Consider the following 20,942-nt stretch of genomic DNA (forward strand, 5'->3'; position numbering starts at 1 on the left):
GCCATGTCGCATTTGCAGAGCCCCAGAGGTATCAAAGCAATATAAACCAACCACAAATGACCCCATTTTGGAAACTACACCCCTCAAGGAATTCATTTATGTGTGTTGTGACCATTTTGACCCCATAGTTTTTTCACAGAACTTATTTGAATTGGGCTGGGAATGAAAACAAAATTATTTTTTTCAAATAATATGTAGTTTTGGCTGACAATTTCTTATTTTCACAAGAAACAAAATACCCCATTCTGTTGCGCGATTTGTTCTGAGTGCCGCAATACCCCATTTGTTGTGATAAACTGCCGTTTGGGCCCATGGGAGGGCTCAGAAGGAAAGGACCACCATTTGGCCTACTGGGGATTTTCTAGTGCGAAGTCATGTATGCAGAAGCACCTGAGGTACCAGTACAGTTGAAACCCGCAAGAAGTGACCCCGTTTTAATAACTACACCCTTAAGGCATTCATCTAGAGGTGTAGTGAGCATTTTGACCAGAGACCTACACCCCATAAACTGTAATGTGGGTTCTCCCGGGTATAGCAATACCCTACATGTGGCTGTTATCAGCTGCCTGGACACACAGCAGGGCTCAGAGGGGAAAGACGAGGGGGGATAAGCTGTGCGGAGTGCATCAGGGTAAGTAAAATTGGGGTAAATTATAAACCAAGGGATGTATGATAAATTTTAAAACTGACTTTCATACAGAGCTCTGGTTATTCGGGACACGTGTCACATTGATATATTGTGTCATCCCTTATTGCCCTCTTATAGCAGACTTTGCACCTCTTTTGACTTTTTCCCTTCTTGCCAGTTTGGGGAACTTCTCCTGGAAAGTGTTGCCGCCTTGGTACGATGCGTGTGGCCCCGCTTCCAGATGTGCCCGGCCAGCTTCTTATACCACACCGCATGGCGCTGTAGGGCTTCAGGATTTGATCTTACAAGTCCATCCCTCCCATGTACCTATTGTAGTCCAGGATGCAGTCTGGTTTGGGGTGGCCTTCCCTTCATATAGCCTAAACCTGTAGGTATACCCGGATGCATTCTCGCAGCTTATACATCTTCACGCCATACCTTCCCCTCTTACCCGGCAGGTACATGCGGAATTGAACCCTCCCTTTAAAATGTACCAGGGACTCATCAATAGAAATACACTTCTCGGGGGTGAATGCTTGGGAAAACCGGGCACTGGAACGGTCTAATAGGGGTCTCCGTTTATACAAACGGTCAAAACTGGGGTCATCTTGGGGTGGGCACGGCTCATTATCAGTATAATGTAAGAAGCGAAGTATTGCCTCTTTTATTTATTTTTTTAGGATCCAGTTCAGTTCTGAAGTTGCTTTGAGGGGCCCATATATTATAAACCCCTATCAAATACCCCATTTTAGAAACTAGACCCCTCAAAGTATTCACAACAGCATTTAGAAAGTTTATGAATCCTTTAGGTGTTTCACAGAAATTGAGAGCAAAGTAGAGATGAAATTTAAAATTTTTTCTGTCAGAAAATCCTCTTTATACCATTTTTTTTATAACACAAAAGGATTTATCAGAGAAACGCAACTTAATACGTATTGCCCAGATTCTGCAGTTTTGAGAAATATCCCACATGTGGCCCTAGTGCGGTAATGGACTGAAGCCCCGGCCTCCGAAGCAAAGGAGCACCTAGTGGATTTTGAGGCCTCTTTTTTATTAATATAATGGTGGTTTCTCTTGGCTCAAATACCCACAAAATCTCTCTCAGACCGGAGCAGGCAAAACTAAATTGGGTATGATCCAACAAATACCCTAAATAGCATATATAAAGTACAGTGAAGTTTACCGCTCAGACGGCACTGGTAACAGTCCAATATCATTCAGTATAGACACTCTCTCCCAGAAAAATGCAGTGGACAGTCCGCAATCCAATGAGGGTGTGGATGGTAATTCTTATCCTTGTAGTTCCACCAAGCTCCTTATCGTCTCCCTCCACATTCAAAGAACTCCTGGTAGGAAAAGGATCTTATGTCTCTAATAGATGGAAAAAGGAAGACACATAGTGCAACACCCTCTGAAAAAGATTGCTCCACGCCAAGTTTAATACATACTCACAGAAGTAACAAGAAATAAAAGCATCAAGGTAAGTAAAAATTTTTAAAATTTCTAGGCGGCACGCCAAACACTCTCGCCCGACCCTGGGTTTCGCCCTTCCGGCTTCCTCTGGGGCATCAGAGGATTTGATGCCCCAGAGGAAGCCGGAAGGGCGAAACCCAGGGTCGGGCGAGAGTGTTTGGCGTGCCGCCTAGAAATTTTAAAGATTTTTACTTACCTTGATGCTTTTATTTCTTGTTACTTCTGTGAGTATGTATTAAACTTGGCGTGGAGCAATCTTTTTCAGAGGGTGTTGCACTATGTGTCTTCCTTTTTCCATCTATTAGAGACATAAGATCCTTTTCCTACCAGGAGTTCTTTGAATGTGGAGGGAGACGATAAGGAGCTTGGTGGAACTACAAGGATAAGAATTACCATCCACACCCTCATTGGATTGCGGACTGTCCACTGCATTTTTCTGGGAGAGAGTGTCTATACTGAATGATATTGGACTGTTACCAGTGCCGTCTGAGCGGTAAACTTCACTGTACTTTATATATGCTCTTTTTTATTAGGCACCATGTCCGGTTTGAAGAGGTCTTGTGGTGCCAAAACATTGGGAACCCTCCAAAAGTGACCCCAATTTGCAAACTAGACCCCTTGAGGAATCCATTGTAGTTTTCTTGGGGTGCATGCGGCTTTTTGATCAGTTTTTATTCTATTTTTAGGTGGCGTGGTGACTAAAAAACAGCAATTCTACTATTGATTTTTTATTCTATTTTTTAAACAGCGTTCACCGTGCGCTATAAATGACATATTCACTTTATTCTGCGTGGCGATACGATTACGTCGATACCAGATGTTTATAGTTCTTTTTTTTATGTCTTATGGCGTTTGCACAATAAAATACGTTTTGTAAACAATCATTCACTTTTTGTGTTACCTTATTCTAAGAGCCATAACGTTTTTATTGTTCCATCAATAAAGCCGTGCGAGGACTTATTTTTTGCGTAACGAACTGTAGTTTCAATCAGTACCATTTTTCGGTACATGCGACTTTTTGATCTCTTTTTATTCCATTTTTTGGGAGGTGAAGTGACCAAACAATTGTGATTGTCGTTCGGCTTATTATTATTTTCTTTTACGGCGTTCACCGTGCGCGATAAATAACGAAATAATTTTGTAGCTCAGGCCGTTACGGACGTGGCGATACCAATTATGTATAGTTTATTTGTTTGTTTATATATTTTTATTAATAATAAATGACTGATAAGGGAAAAAGGGGGATTTTTACTTTTAATACTTTTAAAACGTTTATTTTCTTATTTTTACACATCTTTTTTTAACTGTTTTTTTTACTTGATGAATTTGTCCCACTAGGGGACTTGAGGGCAGGAGGCCCTAATCGCAATTCTAATACACTGCACTAAATGCGTAGTGCAGTGTATTAGAACTGTCAGCTACTCACTGACAGCAAGCATAGTGGGTCCTGACGTTGTCAGGACCCACTAGGCTTCCGTCTATGGCATAGCCGGACGCCATTGTTTGGTGTCCGGTTGCCATAGTCACCATCGCCGGCCGCTATCGCGTAGCAGGCCGGCAATGGCAGCTTAACCCCTAAAAAGCCGCGATCTCTATAGAACGCGGCTTTTAAGGGGTTAATCAGCGGGGACACAGCGATCGGTCCCCGCTGTAGGAGCTGTGACAGCTGCTGAACAAGACAGCAGCTGTCACAGCTCCTGTATGTGTCGGGAGGACGGCCGAAACGGCCGTTACTCCCGAGACGTACTATTAGGTCATGGAGCGCGAACGCTATAGTTACCATGACCTAATAGTATGTCCAGGAGCGGGAAGGGGTTAAATAAATTACGTTTCTTGTTTAAAAAGCTGCTGATAAGCGATTTGGGGCAATATACTTATAATCCAGGGCACGGGCCATGGATCAAAGTGCCTAGAGTCTCCCCTGTGGGAAACGATAGTCTGATTTGGCCATGTAAGCAGTACATTCTAAGGGAAGCCCCGTCTGTGCCTTTTTGGTAATCTTCATACATGAGAGCACTTTTGATAATGTTGATATAGAAAGGGCAGCAAACAAACAGGTCTTCCTATACACTGTACTATCGACATGGCCTATAGTTCTTAGGTAGAAGCAGTTAAGTGTTTGCTGACTGTATACTTTTGCCAAAGAGGTCATGTCTTGTATTGCTGGGGGGGAGGGGGTGATAACAAACTTGATAGATTTTGCTCACTTGCAAACACAGAAAGACTGATTTGTTTATATGCAGATAAATGGTTTGATGTAAAACAAACACAGGCTGGGAGGGCAAAAACACTTAATTTTAAGAAGGCCAATTTCCCCAGGATGAGGGCTGCAATTCAGGATATAGACTGGGAAGAACTAATGTTAAATAATGGGATAAATGATAAATGGGAGATTTTCAAATCTACTTTGGGTAATTATAGTGCAAAATTTATTCCTACAGGTAACAAGTATAAACGACTAAAATTAAACCCCACATGGCTTACACCTTCTGTAAAAAGGGTAATACATGACAAAAAAAGGGCATTTAAAAAATACAAATCTGAGGGTACAGCTGTAGCCTTTGTAAAATATAGAGATCTTAATAAAATCTGTAAAAAGATAATAAAATCAGCAAAAATACAAAATGAAAGGCAGGTGGCCAAGGATAGTAAAACAAATCCTAAAAAATTCTTCAAGCATATAAATGCAAAAAAGCCAAGGTCTGAACATGTAGGACCCTTAGATAGTGGTAATGGGGAGTTGGTCACAGGGGAACAAGAGAAGGCAGAGTTACTAAATGGATTCTTCCGCTCTGTATATACAACAGAAGAAGGAGCAGCTGATGTAGCCGCTGCCAGTGCTGTTAATATATCAGTTGATATACTGAATTGGATGAATGTAGATATGGTGCAAGCTAAATTAAATAAAATAAATGTACACAAGGCCCCGGGACCAGATGGGTTACACCCTAGAGTTCTTAAGGAGCTTAGTTCAGTTATTTCTGTCCCCCTCTTCATAATATTTAGAGAGTCTCTCATGACTGGTATAGTGCCAAGGGACTGGCGCAGGGCAAATGTGGTGCCTATTTTCAAAAAGGGCTCTAGGTCTTCGCCGGGTAATTATAGACCAGTAAGCTTAACATCAATTGTGGGGAAAATGTTTGAGGGGCTATTGAGGGACTATATACAGAATTATGTGACAATAAATAGTATCATAAGTGACGGAAGTTGTCAAACCAACCTGATTTGTTTTTATGAAGAGGTAAGCAGAAGCCTAGACAGAGGGGCCGCTGTGGATATAGTGTTTTTGGACTTTGCAAAGGCATTTGACACTGTCCCTCATAGACATCTAATGGGTAAATTAAGGACTATAGGTTTAGAAAGTATAGTTTGTAATTGGATTGAGAATTGGCTCAAGGACCGTATCCAGAGAGTTGTGGTCAATGATTCCTACTCTGAATGGTCCCCAGTTATAAGTGGTGTACCCCAGGGTTCAGTGCTGGGACCACTATTATTCAACTTATTTATTAATGATATAGAGGATGGGATTAATAGCACTATTTCTATTTTTGCAGATGACACCAAGCTATGCAATATAGTTCAGACTATGGAAGATGTTTGTGAATTGCAGACAGATTTAAACAAACTAAGTGTTTGGGCGTCCACTTGGCAAATTAAGTTTAATGTAGATAAATGTAAAGTTATGCACCTGGGTACGAACAACCTGCATGCATCATATGTCCTAGGGGGGAGCTACACTGGGGGAGTCACTTGTTGAGAAGGATCTGGGTGTACTTGTAAATCATAAACTAAATAACAGCATGCAGTGTCAATCAGCTGCTTCAAAGGCCAGCAAAATATTGTCGTGTATCAAAATAGGCATGGACTCGCGGGACAGGGATGTAATATTACCACTTTACAAAGCATTAGTGAGGCCTCATCTAGAATATGCAGTCCAGTTCTGGGCTCCAGTTCATAGAAAAGATGCCCGGAGTTGGAAAAAATACAAAGAAGAACAACGAAGCTAATAAGGGGCATGGAGAATCTAAGTTATGAGGAAAGATTATAAGAACTAAACCTATTTAGCCTTGAAAAAAGACGACTAAGGGGGGACATGATTAACTTATATAAATATATGAATGGCACATACAAAAAATATGGTGAAATCCTGTTCCATGTAAAACCCCCTCACAAAACAAGGGGGCACTCCCTCCGTCTGGAAAAAGAAAGGTTCAACCTGCAGAGGCGACAAGCCTTCTTTACTGTGAGAACGGTGAATTTATGGAATAGCCTACCGCAGGAGCTGGTCACAGCAGGGACAGTAGATGGCTTTAAAAAAGGGTTAGATAATTTCCTAGAACAAAAAAATATTAGCTCCTATGTGTAGAATTTTTTTACTTCCCCTTTCCCATCCCACTTCCCCTTTCTCATCCCTTGGTTGAACTTGATGGACATGTGTCTTTTTTCAACCGTACAAACTATGTAACTATGTAATTTTAGCTTTTAAATGGTGATTGTGATTGAGCTGTGAGTTACTGCTGTGAGAGACAGGCAGGGCTGCTGCATGCAACGTCTGCATTGTTATTTGTTACCTGGCTGCCCAACTTATGTTCAGTTTTTACACATCACAAGAAATTCCTACCAGGATTTTCTCCAAGTTTTAGCTAATATGATATCAAGGCTCCCAGTTTCTAGGAGGGTGTGACATTTGCACCGTACTTTGCAGTAAAACTTCAAGTAATGTTCCCCATTCACCATTAACCGCTCATCACAAAGGACAAATACTACGGGAATAGATCACATCCTTCTTACTTCCAATGTGTTATGTTAAGATGTGACGCAATTATCAAGTGTGACAGATTTATGTGTGAATCTTTGTCATATTTACCAGGGGTTTTAGAGATGTATTTTTTTTATTTTTTATTCATTTATGATTGCAAAATAGTTACATATTTAGCAATGTTTTAGACATTAATATTAAATTTTTTCAAAGGGGGTATAAAATAAAAAATACTATTTATAGTATTTATCATTTTTGTGACAAATCATTTCTATAATGCAATAACCAGGACTATAAATATTTTATCATGTGATTATCTTCTCAGGTTATACAGTTACCTACAAAAATAATACGCTAGCATGAACTCTGCAGAGTTCAGAAAGAGAGGAAGGGATATGGTGGACTACATTGCAAATTACCTGGAGCAGATTGAATCAAGGCAAGTTTTTCCTGATGTGGAACCTGGATACTTAAGACCCTTGATCCCGGACTCTGCTCCGGAAGAAGGAGAAACATATGAAGACATAATGAAAGATGTTGAGAGCTTAATCATGCCTGGGGTAAGAAATACCAGCATAAAGGTCATTAATAACAGCTACTATGTCTGAAAAATGAAGTTTATATCAGTATATTATGGTACTTCATGGGTTGGCTATTTGGATAATAAAGAGTTTTATGGGTTTTTTTTGCATTTACTTAGCTACAAAACTGATTCCCTATGTTATCCCAACATGATTTGGAAAAGTTCCAAAAAGTATCTTAGTATGTCACTAAAAGCTTAGCTTTTTTTGCCCTTTAAAAATTCCCCCTCTTCCCTGTTGAATAAACATGTAAGCTTAGGGGAGCTGACTAAGCATGTTTATGGTTGGTCGGGGAGAGATAGCTGTAGGACGAATGAACATTCAGCTGACAACTATCTTATGTGTATTGCTAGCTTAAAGGGGTTGTCTGTTTTGGACAATCACTACTTTGACAATAAGCAGATCACAAAGTGTCCCTATGCATTGACACAAAAAACACGCCAAAAAGCGGCGGAAAAACCGGCTCGCGGAAAAAAGAAGGGAAATGCCCTATCTTCGGACATTTACGTTTGTGTGGGACTTACAGCACAGCAAGTGTAATCTCGCGAGATGTCGCTGTAAATGACAGCACAGCGTGATCTCGATGTGCTGTGTGAGTAAGTCACACAAAAACGTTACCGAAGTGTCGGGATTGTGAATACGGGAAGTAAGGGAAAAAACAAAGCGCACGTAGTGCATGAAACTGTAGAAAAAAGTATGTCAGGCAGAGGATGACATGGTAATGCTCACCTTAGGGAGTTATGCTGGGAGCATAACATCCACAGTCATATGAAATAATGGTCCTTGATGGTAGTGAGGACTTGGAAATCGGTGCAGCCGGAAATCCGGTTCGAGAGCCAGGGAACGGTCTCGATGTAATAATTTGGAAGAGAGGTGTAGAAAGAAGCGGATTTTCCCTCTGGCGCAACCTACGTAGGATTTGATCGTTTCTACTCAGTCGGAGGACAGGTGAGGAAAAAGCAAGACTTTATTTTTGTACACAATACAAAAAAAAGTTTCGAGATCGAACAGATCTCTTCCTCAGGCAATGTACGAATGATTGTAATTGACACAGACTCTGCTATATATCACGGGAGGGGAGTCGGCTCAGGAACGACTAGCCGGTCAGCACTGACAGGTCAAGCCATCGGTAAAAAGGTATATATGTAAACAGTGAATATCTGTGATGTCTTTTTAAAAACAAAAGTTGCTATGTTACAATAGAAATGTTAAAATAAGATAGGAATTATTAGCATTAAAACGTATATAAACAGGTAATATCATGTGTTAAAATAGAAATCGTAACGGAAGTCCGGATACTAAAATACCATATAGAAAAAGGCATATATAAATGTGATATAAAAAAAGGGGTTTTCAAATTGCAAGTGATGAAAAAATATATATAATTGTATCATTAGCAGTTATTAGAAAGATATAAAAAAGTAGTAAAAAAGTAATAACAGTAAGGCTTAGAGTAAATTGGAATGTAGAGAACGTTACTAATGGTTTTCATAATGTGTCGCTAATTTTCTAGTAAACTTAGTATTAAATGTACAATACTTTATTTTGCAACAGTTTTTTACAATAATTTTTTATATATGATTCATATGAGTATAATCTCGGAGGGTCTGACCAAGGGATAGTTTTTGATCATTATATTGATTATTATAATCATTATTAAGGACGAATAGTATGTTAATTTTAATTAGATACATGTCTCCATTTTTTCATTTAATCCTTATGGAATCAGAGTTTTCAATTTATATATCCAGAAGTTTTCTCGGTTGCACAATGACTCAATCTAGAAAATTTATGCAAAACCGAGATGCAACATCACATCGACGTAATGTTTTTAGAGATTTATCTAAAAGAAAAAATTTCACCTAGGGGTTTAAGAATGCCTTTTTCATCCACATTCAAGGATGACCTTCCTTTTACCACTGAGTGGGATACTTACATGGAAGATTGCACCAGGGGTATGATCAACAGGCTACTTACTAAAAGAAAATCATTATGTACTATACTTATAAACAAAATTGAATTTATTATTGCACAACTACAATTATATTCCAAACACCAGGATTTTCACTATATTAATCACAAAATTAACAATAGAATTTTCAAACTTGAACATGAACTAATTGAAAAGAAAGCAAACAAACTTTCAAGAGATAGAACTGACTACCTAACAAACCAAGTTAGATCATGGAATAAACGTCCTCCATTATTTCTTCGATCTGAACGAAATAATATGCAACAAATTCCCTACAAAAATTTCCCAAAAATTTCACTCCATCTACAGAATACCCCCCAACAGGGATCTAATACATTATCACAAGACCAGAGAATGGAAATAGTGAGATCACGTAGACTATTCCTTAATAGGAAATATAATAAAGAGAAACAAGACGCTATACCAACTGACAAAACTTCGGAAAATAAGCTATCTGATAGAAATTCAAATAGACACTCCTTTTAACACAACTGATCCTACTGTATCCCATCTGACATCTCCTACAGAGAATCTTCTGGATTTTTCCCTGTTCACTATACACAACTCACCAGCTAGCCCCCCTATCCCAAACAAATTAGACAATAAACTGACTACCTCCTTAACCCCAGACATAGTAACAATATCCGATTCCGACCAGAGAACCTGCCACTCTCGATCTGATCTTTTAAATCTCTCAGATAAAATAATAGGTACTACTATAGATAACACCAAAGCAGGCACAAATATGTCTGTTCCTTTTTTGATCTCAGCCTTTTCCTCTAATATTTAGGGGGGATTCACACGAGCGTGATTTGCGCGCGTGCAGTCCGCGTTTTTTCTGCGCGCCACGCACAGCACTATAGAAGTCAATGAGGCAGTTCAAACAGTGCGTGTTTCTTGCGCAGCGTTTGTTCGCTGCGTACTATACGCGACAGGTTCAATAACTCTGCGTATTTCGCACATCACACACCCATTGAAGTCAATGGGTGCGTGAAAATCACGCATGTCATACGGTGGCAGCAGCTGCGAACGCGCGTTTTTCACGCAGTACACGTTGTCTCTATGCTAAGGAGTTTGAACTAACTAGTTCAAACCAGCAGAAAAGCAGGAAGTAGCTTAGACAGCAGGTTTTCAAAAAGAGGCCAAACCGTTTGCAAAAGCACCACAAGCACCTTGCAGGCATGCCTCGGCAGATGGATGTGGCGAAGCTCATCACGTTAGTCTAGGAGCGTCCGGAGGTCTGGAACACCCATGCGGAGTCCTACCATGACCGCACATTGAAGGAGGCAGCATGGGAGCATATAGCAGAGGCGCTATTCGAGCAGGAGTGGGCCGACAGCCGCACCCGTGACCGCCAACGAATTGGTGAGTGGATATCTGTGTGTCGACATTGATGTGTATAATGACATCCATATTGGCTAGTGCGTCCCTGGTGAATAAATGCCTGTCATTGGCAACGTTTCCGTTCAGTGGCATCTTTCTATAGTATCATCAAGTTAGGTTTGTTTTTGTGTAGACGTGTGGTACAGTAGTTTATATGCACTGTCTGTGTGCGCAGTCACATCTGGTGTGTTTGTTGAATGATGTGTTCTTTATTAATCATACAGTGGACGATGTAAAGAGACGGTGGCGCAGCTCAAGGGACCAGTTCCGTAGAGAATATGGATCCGGCGGCCGCAGCGGAGAAGGTGGAACACGCAAACGCCGCTACATTTATTACGACCAGCTGTTGTTCCTGCGTGAAATAATGGACATGCGACCGTAAGTACTCGTTGTTGTCCCTTTCTGCAAACGTCACCTTCCAAAAATGTCAGATACGCCAAAGCAGCTTTGTGTTTGCACATTAAATTTGTTTCCTCAACTGACGTGTCCCCTAAGTTCTAGAACTAGCGACACTCTGGATGCGTCAGAAGAGGAGGCACGGCTCGAGTGTAGCCAGGCGTCCGAATCCGCCGCTCCCCTGGTTGCCCTAACCCCGGAGGCCACCAGAGAGGATCCTGGCCCAGTCGCCTCAGCGCCTGAAGCAGGACAACCGGACCAAGTGGCACCTAGCCATGCAGCACCGCGCCGCAGACGCCTTGTAAACCCACCCGCAGGTGCACTTGTGGACGCCCGTGTTCTGGAGTACCTGTGCCGTGCTGCTGATGAGGACAATCACGATTTTTTTTTGTCTCAGCATGGCACCTTTGATGCGGCGGGTACCCGTGGATAGGTTGGTGCGGCTTCAATCCAATATGCTGTCGCTAATCGACAGTGCGACACCCCCGCTAAGTCCAGGCCGGTGCTTTACATCTATAGAGCACTGGCGTAGTGTTTTTATGCCCTCAGCGCGGGCCCATTTGCCAGGGCCCTCCCAACCTGCCCCCGTCTTATCGCAGATGGCGCAATACCCTCCTGCCCCAAGATTCCTCTCCCCTGCCCCAATGCCTGGCCCTGTCCGTCACTTTCCTCCATACTCCCTACCTGGCCCAAGTTTACAGGCTCACATGCAGCCTCAGGCCTACCAAAAGCAGTATCACCCCCACTATGCTGTGCAGGAACATCCACATCAGGGCCGGGGACAGCATAGTGGTGCGGAAATGTCTGGTTACAGCTCGCCGCCCCATGCCTATCAGAATCTGTAGGGGCAAGTGTGTTCTAAGGCCACATGTTACAAACCCATGACAGCCTAGGAATCCGTCCATGTTTCTTTAGTATATGCATCATGTTGGTGCCATCTTTTGTTCGGGTATGTTTTCCCGCGTGTGTATTTTTTAGGTATGGCGTGTATGTGCCACAAACATAAACGCAAAAGTTTGATATATTTCACTTCCGTTTGGACAATCCTTTTGTTACCTTGCGCATCATTTCTACACCCTCTACCGCTATGAAGTGCCATGTTGTAAGAGGTTGGGACGTTATGACATTTCTCCAGCACATCGTTGAGGTCTTCGTTGGTTGGAAGGGGTTTGGAATACCAGGAACTGAGGTGTTATTAGTATAGTTATTGTTTGGCCATACCTACCTTTACTCACCCAGAAAGGGGCGCTGACATATAGGGCAGGAAATCCATTGTCTACACAAGAGGATGTTATGTCCATGAATTATTGGCGTCTAAAAAGGGTATTCCAAGCGCCTACCGAGCTTTAAGCTCGCAACCCACGTCAAGGGGCCTCAAGTTTTGCGAGTCCCTAACCCTCCCCCCCCCCCAAAACAAAAAAGGACTAGAGGGATAAACAGACGTTCGATAAAATAATACTAACTTCACCACACCTCAAATGGCAGCGTTCTGCCAGGTTTCCAGCTCAAGGCTGGCTGTCAAAATACTCCACAAATTGGTGGCGCACTCGCTGGCCACATGTCGGTGGCCGCCCAGGCCGAGCAGCCTGGCCGAGGCTTGTGGTGGGTGCAGATGTTACCATATATTCCCCATCATGAGCGGCATCATGGATGCGGGTAAAGTTGTGCAGCACAACACAGGCTTTGATCACACATGTCACATTTGACGGCGACATTTGCATTGCTGTCATCAGGACCCTCCACTTGCTGGTCATGATGCCAAAAGCGCATTCCACGACTTTCCGTGCTCTGCATAGGCGCTGATTGAAAATGCGCCTACGGTTATCCATGCCCCTCCGCGCATATGGACGCATGACTTGTCTGCTGAGGGCAAAACCTTCATCTGCAACCATAACATAAGGGTGGACCGCTGGTGCCAGGGAGGATGCTAGGCTCGGGGACATCAAGTTGGTTAGACATTAGACGCTGGCCCATTCTGGACGAGCGAAAAATGCGGGCATCCGCAGAGCTTCCATAGGACCCGATGTCCACATTGGTAAAGCAGAAATTACAGTCCGACAAGGCAAGCAAGACTATAGAAAAAAACTGCTTGTAGTTGAAGTATCGAGACCCAGAGTGGGGCGGTTTCTGCACACGGATGTGCTTCCCATCGAGTGCACCAATACAGTGGGGAAATTGGGTGTCGGTTTCAAACTGCTGCGCTATGCGAAGCCAGTGTTGGGCCGTAGGCTGAGGGATCACGCTGCTCTTCAATCTCTGCCACAGGACCACACAGGTTGCTGGGACAATGCCGGAAATTGTGGACACTCCAATAAGGAATTCAAAATGAAGAGAATGGTAGCTATTGCCGGTCGCCAGAAATCTACAGGAAATCATAAAAGCAAACCACAAAGCAAACATGTTAGGTAGGACATGAAGCACCTAAAAGAATGTGTAACCTGGATAACAAAACAGCACATACCGTAAGGTGACAAGGAGATGCTCCTCTGGGGAAATACAGCGTCGCATGTTGGTTATTCCAGGCCGAACCAGCTCCAGCAACATATCAAAGGCAGGCGCAGACAGGCGGCAAAAGGCGCGAAATTTCTCGGGGTGACGACGGAGGTCAGCAAAGAGGGTATGAAAATGCCCTTTAGAGGTGCGTTGGGCCACTATTGGGTGAACCCACATCCTACCTGATCTCCGCCAGTGTGGCCGTAGAATGCTACCGCATTGGCCAAACCTCCGGGATAGCATCCATGCTAATAGGACACGGGCCAGAGAGCTAGGTGGCATCAATGCAGTGTGGCATACAAAGTAACCGCAAATACTGGTTGGAACACTGGGTTGCACCCAAAGCACACAAATGAATAAACACAGGTGCACACATCAAGCAGGGGTGTTGCATTCTTGGCCTTTTTGGAGGCTGCCGTCAACAGAACAGCTGCGTGCGTTTTTTACACGCGCGGGAAAAACGCATGTCTTACGCGCGTATTACACGCATACATGGTTAAAATACGCATTGCACACGCTGCTGACACGCGCGCAAAACGCCGCGTTGTTTGCGCACGCAAAAACGCAACGTTCGTCTGTATCTCCCCTTATACAGAAGGGCCCCCACCATCTACTTCACAATGCTCCCCTTTTTTAGAGGTAATTTCCCCAAAAAACCCTTCAACATTAACCATAACTCACTTTTTTCACCCCAAAAAAAGAAAAAACGCTTCAGAGGAACTAGGGGAGGCAAAAATAAAAAAATAAAAACTAAACAACATACCTTAGCTTCGCAACAAACTTCTATATTCAATATATCTGTCACGGACACAGAGTATGTGGACCCACTAGGCCACTCCGCCGTAGCGGGGAGGCAGCTGACCAGGTCACAGTCTATGCGGAAGTAAATGGCAGACAGTAATGCTTGGGTACCTGAAATAGTCCGGGCAGTGGCTGTGGCTTCAGCACGGATGGAGGCAGGTGCGGCAAGTGGCGCCAGATGTGGCGGGCAGTATCCGATGAAGCGGTAGACACTTGACGTGGCAGATGACACTAGACGTGGCAGAAGACACTTGACGTGGCAGAAGACACTTGACGTGGCAGATGGCACTTGACGTGGCAAATGGCACTTGTCGTGGCAGATGACACTTGAACGCTGGTAGGCACAGGAACAATACGGAATACAGGAACGGTAACAGGGCATGGGTAACAGCTGGAACGGGAGACACTAAGGGACCATTTGCGAGACAGACTGGGAAAGACTAACAACGCTCAGGCAAGGATTAGAAGGCCAGGGGCGTTCTCATAGACCAGGATATCGTGACAGTTGATAATGATGACGATTTCCTAATTGCGCGCGCTGGCCCTTTAAGGCCGGGCGCGAGCGTGAGCGCGCACCCTACGGGACCCAGCCGAACGGAGCGGAAGTGAGCGCTGGCATCTCCTAGGAGGGAGACGGAGGCCAGCGCTCACAGATCCATGGCTGCGGGCGTCGGGAGGTGAGTAAACCTGACGGCCCGCGGCCATGGGCGCTACAATATCGGATTATAATTTAAGTAATGCAGAAACATCACTTCCTAATAAAGGACTGTACTTTTGCCCTACCACTAATAGCAATGGATTCGAGCTGTTTCTAGATTTACATAAATTTACTAGAAAACTTACATTACATAGACACTTTGAACTTCTAGCTACGAAAAACAAGCCTCCCAACGAAATCATCAACATAAACCAAGACCCCTGTTCAGAAACAGTGCAAATAGATCCATTTATACATACTGATCTAAAACCGACATCTAAATTCTATCCCATAGCAAGCCAAGGGAATTTCGTTAATACATTTTATCATCTTGTTTCTAATGATTTGGAACGTCTTGATTCCTACAAGCCTGTCGGGAAAAATAACCTAACCCCAAATGAAAAATCAGCTTTGAAAAATTTGAAAAATAATAAGAAAATCGTAATTCGATCAGCAGACAAAGGTGGAGGCACCGTTGTACAAAATACTGTAGACTACCATTCTGAAGCCACTAAAATTTTATCAGATACGAATTACTATGCCAAATTAACCCACAATCCACTTTTTACGATTATAGAAAATCTGAAACTGCTGATCAATCAGGCCTATTTTAATAAAATGTTAAATATAAAAGAAAAAAAAATATTTAATTCCCACTAATATTAACATGCCGTTTTTTTATCACCTTCCGAAGATCCACAAAGACATCAGGAAAACCCCAGGCAGACCCATCATCTCGGGGATTCAATCACCGACATGTAATTTGTCTCATTATCTGGACATTTTTCTTCAAAAATATGTTGTGGAACTCCCCAGTTTTTTTTAAAGATTGCACACAATTAATAAAAGATATTAATTTAATTAAGATCACAGACAATCTAATTTTCATTACACTAGATGTTAACTCATTATATAGTAACATTGAACACGAAACCGGCTTAAAAAAGCTCAAAACAATGTTAAACAGAGATCTAGATTTATTACCCCTACAAAATGAATTTTTATGCAAAGGTATGGAGTTTATTTTAGAAAACAATATTTTTACTTTTGACCACAACATCTACCATCAAGTTAGAGGCACGGCAATGGGGACCAGAGTGGCGCCCAGTTATGCCAATATATTCATGGGCATGTTCGAAGAGACACACATCTGGCAACATATATGGGCAACTTCCCATATTGTCTTTTTTAGAAGATATATTGACGATTTGTTCATTGTCTGGAAGGGAGATGTAATCTCTGCGACGTCTTCTTGCCAGTCATTAAATGAAAATCAGTGGGGAATTAATTTTACCTTCAACATCCAAGAAAGGGAAATCCATTTCTTGGATTTAGTAGTAACAAAGACTGAAGAAAAAAATCACGACATGTACACATTTTAAAAAAGTCGACAGTAATAGCTATTTGGACTTTAAAAGTGGTCATTATTTAAAATGGCTACAGAATATGCCATATAGTCAATATATGCGTATAAGAAAGAATTGCACCTCAAATACTGACTTCAACACACAAAGTCGCATTTTATATAGACGATTCAGGGGAAAAAACTACCCACGTACTCTATTGTCAGATGCATACAAAAATACAAAAAGCCTGAAACAATCAGATTGTTTTGAAACTACTAATGCAAATGAAAAAATGCCAAATAACAAAAAAACAAACAAATTTTCTTTTAACTTTGTAACAAAATATAATTGTGCACAGAAAAAAAATTTGAAATATCATCTGTAAACACTGGCACATCTTTCAAAGTGACCCTTATCTAAATAAGAGTTTACCTATCAAGCCGCTAATCACGTTCAGGAGGGCAAAAACAATTAAAAACATCTTAGCATCCAGTCGTGTAATTTTTTCTATCAAGAACAACAAAATTAAACCAATAATTGATGCAAAACTAACGAAAAAAGGCAGTTCAAAATGTAACAACACTAGATGCCTGTGCTGTGACATGATCATCAAAACCGATGTCTTCGAATCAAATCAAACTATAAACACATATAAGATTGAGAGCAATTTAAACTGTCAATCACAATATGTTATTTATTTAATCAACTGTCAATGTGGTTTACAGTATGTAGGAAGAACTACACAGAACCTACACTGCCGGGTTAATAAACACCAGTCGAATTGCAAAAACCAATTTCTATTACATAGTATTTCGAGACACTGTACTATTGCACACAAGGGTAATTTCGACTGTTTTAAGATCATACCAATAGAACAAATAGCTATATCTAGTACAAATCATTTTGGGTCATTGTGCAACCGAGAAAACTTCTGGATATATAAATTGAAAACTCTGATTCCAGAAGGATTAAATAAAAAAATGGAGACAGTTATCGAATTAAAATTAACATACTATTCGTCCTTAATAATGATTATAATAATCAATATAATGATCAAAAACTATCCCTTGGTCAGACCCTCCGAGATTATACTCATATGAATCATATATAAAAAATTATTTAAAAAAACTGTTGCAAAATAAAGTATTGTACATTTAATACTAAGTTTACTAGAAAATTAGCGACACATTATGAAAACCATTAGTAACGTTCTCTACATTCCAATTTACTCTAAGCCTTACTGTTATTACTTTTTTACTACTTTTTTATATCTTTCTAATAACTGCTAATGATACAATTATATATATTTTTTCATCACTTGCAATTTGAAAACCCCTTTTTTTATATCACATTTATATATGCCTTTTTCTATATGGTATTTTAGTATCCGAACTTCCGTTACGATTTCTATTTTAACACATGATATTACCTAAAAAAAGAAAAAATTTGATATCCAATAACCCAAGAAATTTTGTGGACATGATATTGTCTGTTTATATACATTTTAATGCTAATAATTCCTATCTTATTTTAACACTTCTATTGTAACACAGCAACTTTTGTTTTTAAAAAGACATCACTATTCACTGTTTACATATATACCTTTTTAACCCAGTAGTCGTTTCTGAGCCGACTCCCCTCCCGTGATATATAGCAGAGTTTGTGTCAATTACAATCATTCGTACATTGCCTGAGGAAGAGATCTGTTCGATCTCAAAACTTTTTGTTGTATTTTGTACAAAAATAAAGTCTTGCTTTTTACTCACCTGTCCTCCGACTGAGTAGAAACGATCACATCCTACGTAGGTTGCGCCAGAGGGAAAATCCGCTTCTTTCTACACCTCTCTTCGGGATTGTGAATAGACATTCCGTCCTGGCTGGAAGTGATGTCTATTTACTGTCAAGACACTTCAGTAACGTTAATGTGTGTGTATGTGACAGCACATAGTGAACAACGCAGGATCACTATGTGCAGAGTAAATGAATGGAGAGAAGTGTATGACGCTGATTGATCAGTGTCATATACTTCTCTCCACAACTCCCACTTGTTCAAAAGTAAAAACACGCCCAGTTATCTATTAAGAAAGTCATTAGCCTAAAGCTAAAGTAGGTCATAACTTGGTGAAAATAGATCGTTTTTCTAAATAAAAAACACTGCTGTAATCTACATTACAGCGTCGATCACATTATGTACAAGATAGAGCACTTATAATGTGGTGACAGAGCCTCTTTAATATGGGAAAATCTGGCAGTAAGTGTTTCATTTCCCTGCGATGCTACCAAAGGGGAAATTAATGTCTGTGTAATGCATGACAGGTCCTCCAGAGATTCCTTGTAACCACTCTACACTCTGGCCAAGAGATGAAGATTCTGAACAGAGGACCATGCCCCTATATAAACTCAAAAATAGGGTATATGGTAGTAGGTTTACTAAAGTGGACAACCCATTTAAAGCTGGATTTACACAAAGCATTTAGTCATGTTTTCGGTGGCGTTTTTTTCTACTTTTCTTTTTGCCCAAAAACTGCTGAGGCCAGATGTTACTTTAACCCCTTACCACACCAGGACGCACCGGTACGTCCTGGATTGAAGTGTTTTAAGGCACAGGGACATACCGGTGTGTCCTGGCTAAAAACTGTCACCCTGTCAAAGGACAAGGTGACAGAACTGTGCCGTCAACTGTTTATGACAGTTGATCGGAACAGTAAGTCGGCAGGGGACCAATCACGGCTGTCTCCTGCCGGCAATCGCTGTGATTGGTCAGTCAAAGCAAAGTGAACAATCACAGCTCTATGACGTGGTGTATGTGATAGCGCTGGCTCAGAAGCTGGCTTCTGAGCCAGCGCTATCACCGCCGGTAATCAGATGTCCGACACCCCTCTGCAACAGACAGGACCGGAGCTAGGCTCCGATCCGGCTGATTAACTCCTATCGCTGCATCTAAGTGATTAGATCGCACCCTATGGTTGCTAATGACAACCATTGGCACCCGCGGGTGTTCCGATGGTTTCTATGGCAACCGTAGCCTAATAATCGCTACGGAAGCCTATTAGGCCCAGCCGGGAGGTGAAGCCTAATAGGCTTGCTGTCAGTGAATAGCTGACAGCTCTAATACACTGCACTATGTAGGTAGTGCAGTGTATTAGAATAGCGATCAGGGCTTCATGCCTTCAAGTTCCCTAGTGGGACACAAAAAAAGTTAAAACAAGTTAATAAAAATGTAAAAAAAAATAAGTTTCATGAAAAAAATACGTTTAAAAAAACACTATAACAGCCTTTTTTCCTATAATAAGTCTTTTATTATAGGACAAACAAAAAAACATAAAAAAGTACACATATGTGGTATCCCCGCGTCCGTAACGACCCAAACTATAAAAATATCACTCTATTTTACCCGTACGGTGAACACCGTAATTTTTTTAAAATAAAAATCTATTCCAGAATCGCTGTTTGTTAGTCACTACCCCTCGCAAAACAGAATAAAAAAAGGGATCTAAAAGTTGCATGTACCCCAAAATTATACCATTAAAAACTGCAGCCCGTCCCGCAAAAAACAAGCCCTCTGGCAGCTTTTTTGACAGAAAAATAAAAAAGTTATGGCTCTCAGAATATGGTGACACAAAAAATAAATTATTTGAAACAAAAGTGATTTTATTGTGCAGACGCTGCAAAGCATAAGAGAAACTATATACATATGGTATCGCCGTAATCGTACCAACCCGCAAAATAAAGTAAAATTGTCATTCATAGCGCATGGCGAACGCCGTAAGAAAACAAAAAAAACAAAAACATCAGAATTGCAGGTTTTTGGTCACCTTGCTTGCCAAAAAAAATGAAATACAAAGTAATCGAAAAATCGCATGTACCCCAAAATGGTACCAATGAAAACGACAGATTGTCCCGCAACAAATAAGCCCTCACCCAGCTCCAGTGGAGAAAAAATAAAGAAGTTCTGGCTCTCAGAATATGGCGATGCAAAATGTGCAGAGTGTCCAAAAGCGGATAAGATCTGGCACCATTTATCAGTGCGACACCGGCCACACATCTATGAATTATTATTTATTTACCCCATTATAAAAACCCTCTTATTATGCCCCTGATGTACTCCGCACAGATTACATATGCCCCCACATCATAAACTGAAATACCAGCAAAACTATCAAGCAAATCTGCGCTCCAAAAGCCAAATGGCGCTCCCTCCCTTCTGGGCCCTGCAGCGTGCCCAACGGGCAGTTTACGTCCACATATATGGCATCGCCATACCCGGGAGAACCCGTTTAACAGTTTGAGGTATTTGTCTTCAGTGGCACGAACTGGGCACAAAATATTGTGCACTAAAATAGCATATACCTGTGGAAATTTGCAATTTTCACTTTGCACCATCCACTGAGAATACATTTCTAATAGAAAAAA

The 20,942-nt window shown here is 41.4% G+C and overlaps 1 protein-coding gene across 2 annotated transcripts in view; it reads left to right on the plus strand.

Moving 5' to 3' along the window:
- Positions 1-20,942, plus strand: part of DDC (dopa decarboxylase) — a 245,101-nt gene that overhangs the window by 40,538 nt on the left and 183,621 nt on the right. For both annotated transcript variants that reach the window (XM_075828537.1, XM_075828538.1), the window contains exon 2: positions 7,186-7,420. In XM_075828537.1, coding sequence (XP_075684652.1) covers positions 7,220-7,420 — 201 coding nt within the window. In that variant the 5' untranslated portion in view covers positions 7,186-7,219. The remainder of the gene's footprint in view (positions 1-7,185; positions 7,421-20,942) is intronic.

Source organism: Rhinoderma darwinii, chromosome 5, assembly GCF_050947455.1.
Source record: "Rhinoderma darwinii isolate aRhiDar2 chromosome 5, aRhiDar2.hap1, whole genome shotgun sequence".
Classification (NCBI taxonomy): domain Eukaryota; kingdom Metazoa; phylum Chordata; class Amphibia; order Anura; family Rhinodermatidae; genus Rhinoderma; species Rhinoderma darwinii.